The following is a 9,238-nucleotide window of genomic DNA, read 5'->3' on the forward strand; positions in this document are numbered from 1 at the left end:
TGTTTTTTTTTTTTTTTTTTGTGGATAATTTTTTAATACTTTTTATTATTATTATTTTCCACAAATTTATGAACTTTTCAAAGGAGGGAGAGAGAGTTATGACGTAGAGCTTTTGGAAACCCTACGATTTGTTTATGTTTTTTCATTATTTAAAGCCTCATTATAATGTTTATAATTAAGTAGTGGTCTAGAATTTATTTAAATTTGTTAATAATGGTTAGTTAATAAATTACCGCATGCCTGACTTTTTGGAATAATCCAAAAATAAGCCTATATTTTTCCTCTTATTTTAATGGAAGTGGGTTTTTCTTTTGTTTTGTTCTTCAACTTTTCGATTGAGTGCTCTTGTGTGTTTCTGCATGCATTCTTCTTTGTTTAATCAATTTACATGTTAGTGGAAACCCTTTTGTTTACAATAATAATAATGATGTTTCAAATTTTATATTGATGTATGAACTTTATGAACTCAAATTATGAAATTTTAAATATTTGGTTTTATAAAATTAATTTGTTTACCAAATTTCTAATATCCATAAAATAGTTGAACAAAAAAAGAAACTGTGATTCATGTTTATAAATACTGGATTAGCATTAAATGGTTTTGTACGGATTTTCCCTCGCAATTAAATCGAAACTTATTTTATTTTCCAATATCGTGGTGAAAAATGAAGGAGGAAGAACAATGATGAGTATGACTATGCATGAGAGTCCAAAGGGGAGGCCATTTTTTCGATCACCGGACGATCTTTACGATGATGAATATTACGACGAGTTCTACCCTGAGAAGAAGCGTCGTCTCACCCATGATCAGGTTTGTTATATTTGCCTTTACTGCCCCATTTTGCCTGCTTCTGCTGCTGCACTCTCTGTGGGACAAAAATTTAGAAGTTGCGTAAAATTGTTGAAGGTTCAAATGTTGGAGAAGAGCTTTGATGAAGACAACAAACTGGAGCCAGAGAGGAAGTCCCAACTGGCCAAGAAGTTGGGGCTGCAACCAAGGCAGGTGGCTGTGTGGTTCCAGAATCGTCGTGCTCGATGGAAGACAAAGCAGCTCGAAAGGGACTATGATGTTCTTAAAGCTTCATATGATTTGCTTCTGTCTAACTATGACTCAGTTATCAAAGAGAATGCAGATCTTAAATCTCAGGTGAAGTTATATATACATACACATTCTTAAATTATGGTAGACGAGTAAAATTTTCGCCTTATTCACTACTGGAGTATTGAATCCAGCTCGGTATATAGCTTAGTGAAATCCCGGTCAGTTGTTATCTAGTTCATTTCGATCTAGCATGTCTGAAAGGATAAGAAAGAAAATAGGAAAGTTTATAAAAAACTAAGAACAAGAGTTAAAGACTTAAAACAAATTTCATTATATTACTTTCAGGTGGCTTCCTTAACTGAGAAATGTCTGGCTAAAGAGCTGGATGGAGGAGGAGAAGCACCAATTCCATGTGTGACATCAGAGCCTCTTCTAGCAGACATTGGCCATGTCTCCGCCCCACACTCCAGCAGAAAGGCTGAAGATCGTCTCAGTTCAGGGAGCGATGACAGTACGGTGATCGACGATAATTGTCGACAACTCACTGATTGCTGTGATTCTTACTTCCCCAGCAACGAGTATCTGCAATGTGCACCTCTGCCTAATGGGTTGCAAATGGAACATGATGATAGCAATAACAATAGCAACTACTTGTTCTCAGACATGTTTGCAGTAACAGGCCAACAAAATCAGGAGGGACTGGGAGGGCCTCCTGCTTGGTGGACATGGCCTTAGGACAGTCATTCCACTTGTAACAGCCTGTTGCTTATACAAAATGTTAATGAAGTTCTTGTTTGTAATGAATAAAGTTGAGATATTATAGACATTGTTTGAAGTATTGTATGGCTGTGCTTAAAGAATGGTGCAAAATGTAGTGTCCACAAACTTGAACTGTAAACTTATAAGACAAAGCAAGGATATAACATACTAAAGATTTCTTGTTTTTTTTTTTTTTTTTTTTCTTTCAATTGATATGCAAAAAAACCTAATCCACATGAGGAAGATTCTCAAATCCGTCAGTGGAAAATCATATTCCTATTTTCAATCAACGACACCGATACTGAACCTATATGAAATCGGGTCATCAAGAATAATGAGAAGACAGAAAAAGATGTGCAGCTATCTACCTTCGATTGCTATAAGCACAAATATTCAAGATTGCCTATATTAAGGCAAGAGTACTTGCTGGTACCTGTTACAATGATTGAGGAAGGCCCCAACCAAGTCACTCGTCAAGCACCAAGGAAGACGAGACCTACAAAAGTAAGGTCAAATTTACCATTGTTGATAGTAATGCCTGCAATGGCAACAGCTGCAGAACATAGATAGGTTTAGAGTATGAGAAACATGCAGGGTAAAATTCATTTGGAGCAAGATAACAGGCAGGTTATTCACGAGACGAAATAGAAACCAAAACGAGTTTTCCTGCCCTCCAGTGAATGATGGGCAGGCATCTACAAATACCCAGTTGGGAAGAACATAAATGACAGAAAGAAAAGAAAAAAAAAAAAAAAAAAAAAAAAAAAAAAACTGTGGGTGGGGAGAAGGGGGGAAAGAAATGTGAAGAATTAACTATGTTTACAACAGAGTTTCAATTCTTTTTCTAGACTTCCCTTCTCCCTTTTCTATTTATACATAATGCTTCTGTGTGTATGGAACTTGCTGTTTAATGACGACATCCTTCTAAACGAGTCTCGCTTGATAATAGATATCATTGGGGACCCTACCTGCTCCAAGCATAAAATGAAAAACAAGAAACAAAAAAAGAAAGCTCCAGAAGTTCTGTCCAAAATTGGGCTAAGGGACCATATTATCGATTTAGAGTTGGAGCCTCAAGCAGTCTTTATGAACAAAGCGCTCAGACATAGATTCTGAACCGCTTATCCCAGTTAGCAAGGTTACCTCTATGTACAGACGGATCTGTCGGCAGCAGGGGCGCAATGGCTGCAGCAGTTAAATCGCAAATAACTCCAAATTTGTCAAGGAGCAATGGCAAAAGGTATAAACCATAAAATGAATTGAAGGTATTTGTCTTCAAACACAAGAACTCAACAACAACCATAACCACTGGAATAAACCCTGTGGATATAGTTTGTCGGGAGTTATATGATGAGACTCTCAGGTTAAACCTCTGGTTCCTTTCTTTTCTTGCCAGATTTCCTGCTGCTTATCCTGGGCTTTTCTGTTAAATCCACACCGGCTAGCTTCTGATCTGGTATACTGCTCGGGTCCAAATAGTCATTTGGATCTTGGTTGGGCGATATCTTCTCGTATATAATAGCAGCATCAAGAGAGAATATGCGGAGTGCAAGAGAAGATACCGTAGAAATTTTGGCAGCAGCAGAGAGAGATGACCAGTACCACCATTCATTCTTCAAGTATTCCGTTCTTATCATGTCCTCTAATGCAATTGTTGCCTGGACCATCTGGAGAAATGAATAAAGTATTAGTTTCACCTCACGAAATTCAAGAACCAAGACATTTACTCATTGCTTCAAGCTTAGCTAAAACTTCAAGCAAATTAACAAGCACCACATAATTTTGTAAAAGAAATGTATCTAGATGCACTTGCAAGAAATAGATGCACTGCAACACATGTCAAGAAAAAGGAAAACAAATCAGCCCACAAATCAGATAATGATAATTGAAGTACCCAGACACGGTATCTGAGGTATCTGAATTAAGGAATACTGACCTCAAAAATTGTTCCTGCAGATTTTACAAATGCACGCCAGGCCCATCTCCGTTCAATACGTAGTTTTGATGGTCTTATAGCTTCATCAGGAAGTGCAGCATCCATGTCAAGCAAATTCTTTTTCAGTCCTCTAACAACATGCAAGATTCTGCCAACTAATGGCCTCTGTGAAGATTGTGGGATGACAAAGCCTCTACCAATCCCAAACTCTGACAAACGGCTATTCATACTGATTTTTTTACTTCTTGGTTCTGGGAATCCTGTTGCCGGCCTTTTTGCTTTCAGTGCACTAATTTCATTTCCAGCAGGTCTTTGGATTGAATTATCAATAGACGAATTTTGATGGCAAGCATTTTCCAGAACAATATTTCCCAGTGAAGCCTGCCTTTCAGAAGACAAGGTTCCATCCTCCCAAGTACCAGAATCTTGATTGAGATCAATTACGTTCAATGTTGATTCCCTAATGTATGGTGATATAGATGATACAAATGATGGAACCCCATTAGAACTAATAAGTCCAATCTCCTTAATGACATCCTTGTTTGAATCCTTCGTCAAAAACTTAGAAGAGATGAGATTGAAGTCAAATGGGCACACCATGCCGTCATTCTGAAATTTACTTAACCCCATACTATGGTTAAAATATCCTCCTTTAGAAGTTTCTGCTGTGGTCATGCTTGAACTCTCCTCTTGCTTGCTCTCAAATTTGATATTGCATTTACTTTTTGAAGGGCCTCCAACTTCCTTGACACCATCACATTGGGCAGGGTGTAAACTACACTTTCCATTATCATGCTCCTCAAGTTCAGCAACAGTTAAAAAACTCTTATGACAAGAGAGACAATGGAACCTAGATGGCCAGACAGGTTCCAAACATACACACCTAAACATTTTCTCATCTTCAGCTAACCTGGTCTTGTCTAGCCATCTATTAAAGTCATCAGGCATTTCAAATTCAAGGAAAGGACCATACTTACTTTCTAATGCAGCAGATGCCCTGGTAAAAATAAAACCAGAACATTCAGGTTTTTCAACATCCGAGCTTGATGATGAGTCCTTTAACTGCTCCTCGGGACTTTGATTATAAGATCGTGAAGACATCTGAAATCTAGGTTTATACCATTGCAAAATAGACTCCTTTAACTCCCTTTCTTTGGGGTCATTATCTTTCAACCAATCAATGAGTTTCAATATGTCTGCCTCTGTTTGATAAGAAACCCATGGAAAATTTCCAATAGAATCCCTTGGCAGATGAAGTAGTGAGGAATACATGTTTGACCCATCTAAACTTGAACAATTACCATTGCTTGTTGAAGTATAATTCTTAAACACACGACCCTTACCAACTCGGTCTCTAGATTCACTTCCAATCTGTAACAAACTCCCACTAGTGATGATTTGCGGCTGTCCATTTGACATAACACAAGCCCAATACAACCGACCAGCAGAGTCACTACCCAAAAACTCCCTCCGGACAGATACCTTCAGAAGCTCCAACTCTGTACTTGCTATAGAATCCTGCAGCTGCAATATGTCCTTCTTAATATTATCCAACTCATTGTGATAGGCTTGTGATTCATTCAAATGAGGAAGATGAGGAGCTACAGACACTCCGTTAGCATCACAAAGTGTCCAATGATGCTTTGGGGATGGTAGAATAGAAATTTCAGTCTCTATATTACTTTGTTCAGAACCATCAACTTTTTGTGGCAAAGAACTGGACAAAGGTGGCTCATTGAATTTTACAGGTTTGCCACTGTTTTGAGAACCTGAATTGGATAGAGCATTGCCACCAGCATCATTGTTATCGATAACATCATTGGCATTGCTCGTTTGCTCTTGAAAACTTGCATGATTGTGACACTTGTTCGCTAAGGTCGTTAACAATGAGAAGTGATCAGAAGCACCAAGCCTAGCTCCATTATAATGACCCTGTCCTGAAACATCAACAGACAACATATTGAAGTGGGAAAACCGATAAAAATATTGGGAGGTAAAACATTTATTGCAATTAGCATAGAAGACCCATCCTTCATCCCACCTTCTCGAACTGCACTAACCATAGTTGTATCAAGCTTTGCAGCTCTTGCAGCCACAACCTCTTCCCTAAACTTGAGGGTTTTCCACTCCATGAAACACGAACGTAACTTCTGCTGCAACTCTGCCGATACCTCCACACACTGCTCAAGATGTTGTCGAATTAAGGCAGAGCTAAGCAACTCATCACATAGATATTTGAGCAAGAATAATCTCTGCATCCAGAAGAAATATAAGCATAAGGAAATATGAACCATGAAATGAAAACAGCCTTTCAGATTATGTTAGGATCCCAACAACAAGAAACACAAAATCATACTATATTGCAATATCAATAGCCCTTAAAGAGGGGTATTGACTCTCCCCAAGTCCCATGGGACAATCCCCAAAACAATCCTCTGGTCCTAGGATCCCTCACTACTCATATTTATAACCAAGTCCTCCTAACTAATTACCACTATGCCCTTACTAACATCCTACTAATATTCCCAATTATTCTTCTAATGTGTGGTAACTGAATTGAGGCATAGTAAATATGACCGAATACTTTATTACCATTGTAATATAAATAAAAGTGCACAAGAAAAATACTACAAAATTTAGGGGAATCAAATAAAATAATGAAATAGGAGACAAAAAATGTAAGCTTATGTCCATACGCATAATGAGAAAATTAACAAACCTCGTCCACACTGAACTCCCAATACTCCTCTTCCAATGCAGCTGCTAGATTGGCAAGTTTATCCAGAAAATCACGAGTAACTTCTCCTCGGAATTTCTTGCCTTTGTGCAGGTTAGTAATGTGGCTCTTAGTATGGTTAGATGGACCTTCAACCGTATGTGTTCCCATTACACAAGAGGGACAGTACCAGTTCCCTTCAGGAATCCTGGCAAGAGGAGGATTCAAACAATATGTATGATATTCAGCATCACATGTATCACAGAGAAGGACACTGTCATCATCTTTATCAATGCCACACACTTTACAGACTCCTTCATCCCAAGGGGCTTTCGGAATCTCATTTGAGGACATGACAAAGCTATCTACTTCCACTTTCGTCTCTGCATTCACAGATTCTAGCTTGGAGAACTCCTGAAGTCTTCCAATAAGAGATACAACCTGCAGAAAAAGTTATAATCTTATCTTCAGAGACAGAGCAAAAGAAAAGGGGCAAGAACACCGTAGTAGTTTTCAAGGTGCTCCTATGAGGGTAATGAATACAAGATTTTCTGTCAAGTGTCAAAAACATGCATCAGTAACTGTACATGTTCGAAAGGGAGAATAACAGAATACTGGCTTCAGCTTATGTACACCGCAATGAAATTCATTCTTAAAACCCTTAACTTACCAAAACCATTATAAAATTTCTCATTTATAACAAATGATAGGATATCCCAAAAAAAAGGCTAGGAGAAAGTTGGAATTTGGTCCATACAGTTTAAAAGTTAGAATACATCCCTATGGATTGATAAAACCCTGACTATTTATGAGGATTTTGTCACACTATAGGGACTATTTATGAGGTTTAATTAAACCATGAGGATAAAATTCTAACTTTTAAGACCATAGAGACTATATTTTAACTTTTAGGATTCAGTTCTTGTAAAGGGGGAGGTCAAACTCATTAAGGACAAAAGAAAGAACTCCCATATGACAATATGTTGATTCACATCCAAGCAATCATATCTATATTTCCCACGTTACATTTCTCTTCTCCAAAATTCCTTTAAAGCCAACTCTAACCTAAAATAAGACATTGAGAAGTTTGTCGGACAACCAAGAGAGAAACAGCTGTGTTAATCACAGGGACAATCATCAGCTTTCCCTTGACTTCAAAAGGTTAATGGATGAGCACGTGAAAAGAAGAACACTGTTCATCTCTCAGTGGTTACTGAGGTAGAAAGGAACGATTTATTAAACAAACTGCGTTCCTTAAGCATCAAGAATCCACTGATGAAAAAGGGGTGGTGAAAGCTTGAACTCTGTCAAAAGAATCTCTGTGGCACAATGTCATGGACTCTCTGGCTGGTTCAACGAAAGTATAGTTTTTTATGGTGGCAAAGCCCCATGGACTAGAGGTAAATTAAATTGTTCCCTTTTAGTCTTTTTAAAGGTAGAAGATTATAATGCAGATTCAGGAAGTTCTACAATCATTGTGGTTTTGACGCACCCACAGGTAGTACATCCTAGCTAACAGCCATCTATTCTTTTTAAATATAAAAGAAACAAGATAATTGAGGCTCCATATCTTTGGATACATAATATGTTTCCAGGCGTCTAGGACTTTTCTGCCTAAAGAGTGTCGTAACTGCTCCTTTTTTATGTATGCCAACAGAAGATTATATTGGTAATCTCTTTGGCTTAAGAAATGATAAATGAGTATCCATGTTTTCCTCGAAGATTTTTTGTTCCTACATTATTTTAACTAAAATATGTTTCTTCAAAATAAATATGAGAAAATGAAAGGTTTTTAAATCAAGAAATAACACTCAAAAATTAAAACTTAAAACATTTATCTACATGCGGTTCCACCATGTTTTCCTTTTAAGGTTTTTTGTTCCTACATTATTTAACTAAAATATGTTTCTTCAAAATAAATATGAGAAAATGAAGGGTTTTTAGATCAAGAAATAACAATCAAAATATTAAAACTTAAAACATTTATCTGCATGCGGTTCCAATGATGAAATTGTAAACAGACATCTTATGCACATCACAACTACGGTACATCACTGCCAAATTATGAAAACATTAAAATTGTAAAGAGAAATGGAAAGAAGTGAGAACAAAAAGGTGCATACCTCATTTTCATACAGTCTCTCAAAATTCCTGGATAATGTCTCAACTAATTCAACCAAACCAGGCTGATCACCATAAGCATAGCGTAAGTTATTCCAGAGCTGCAAGGGGATATCGACCATCAATACCAATAAGCATTTTGGATAGGAGAGAGCCAAAGCCACAAGAAAAAGTAGTAAGAACGAGCAATTAAAACAAAACACTAAAACTCATCCATGATTAGCTTACAGTAACGTTTAAGAACTTTGAGCATGAACCACCAACTTCTTTTGAGATAAGAAAAAATTTATTATAGAAAAGAAAGATTGCAGAAGAGGAAGAAAAAGATATTTCGTCCTCAAAGGCCTCCATAGTTCGTTTGAATATTATGAGATAAACTCCAATGGAGAACCAACCAACTGAACGCTAATAAAGCAATCCCAAAAGTATCCGCAAGTGAGAGGAGTTCCCTCAAAAATCCCTTTGTTACTTTCAGCTAAAATAACAAATACAAGGCAGCTTCTAAATTAGAGACATCGGCTGAGAAGAAAGCTCCTGAACTGTTAAGTACCTAGCACCGTAGCATGGATCTAGCTGATTTTTTTTTTTTTTTTTTTTTTTTTTTTTTTTTTTTTTTTTTTTTTTTTTTTTTTTTTTTTTTTTTTTTTTTTTTTTTTTTTTTTTT

General features: G+C 36.9%; 2 protein-coding genes across 3 annotated transcripts in view; one reads left to right on the forward strand and one right to left on the reverse strand.

Moving 5' to 3' along the window:
- The window catches only part of LOC111441616 (homeobox-leucine zipper protein HAT5-like), a 3,524-nt gene extending 1,553 nt beyond the window's left edge, over nt 1-1,971 (forward strand). The window contains exons 2-4 of the mRNA XM_023078667.1: nt 672-811; nt 908-1,147; nt 1,388-1,971. Coding sequence (XP_022934435.1) covers nt 672-811; nt 908-1,147; nt 1,388-1,777 — 770 coding nt within the window. The 3' untranslated portion in view covers nt 1,778-1,971. The remainder of the gene's footprint in view (nt 1-671; nt 812-907; nt 1,148-1,387) is intronic.
- Nucleotides 1,972-2,004: 33 nt separating this feature from the next.
- LOC111441615 (methyl-CpG-binding domain-containing protein 9-like) overlaps nt 2,005-9,238 on the reverse strand; it is a 17,226-nt gene continuing 9,992 nt past the window's right edge. Inside the window, exons 7-12 of one of the 2 annotated variants that reach the window (XR_002710197.1) lie at nt 8,577-8,675; nt 6,457-6,894; nt 5,779-5,989; nt 3,738-5,674; nt 2,945-3,468; nt 2,005-2,297 (exon numbers count right to left, since the gene is read on the reverse strand). Coding sequence is in view for 1 of the 2 variants with exons in the window: in XM_023078666.1 (XP_022934434.1) it covers nt 3,166-3,468; nt 3,738-5,674; nt 5,779-5,989; nt 6,457-6,894; nt 8,577-8,675 (2,988 nt within the window). In the remaining variant the exon portion in view is untranslated. The other variant, XM_023078666.1, reaches the window with a different exon arrangement.

The sequence above is a fragment of the Cucurbita moschata genome, unplaced genomic scaffold (genome assembly GCF_002738365.1).
Source record: "Cucurbita moschata cultivar Rifu unplaced genomic scaffold, Cmos_1.0 Cmo_Scf00004, whole genome shotgun sequence".
Taxonomy (NCBI): domain Eukaryota; kingdom Viridiplantae; phylum Streptophyta; class Magnoliopsida; order Cucurbitales; family Cucurbitaceae; genus Cucurbita; species Cucurbita moschata.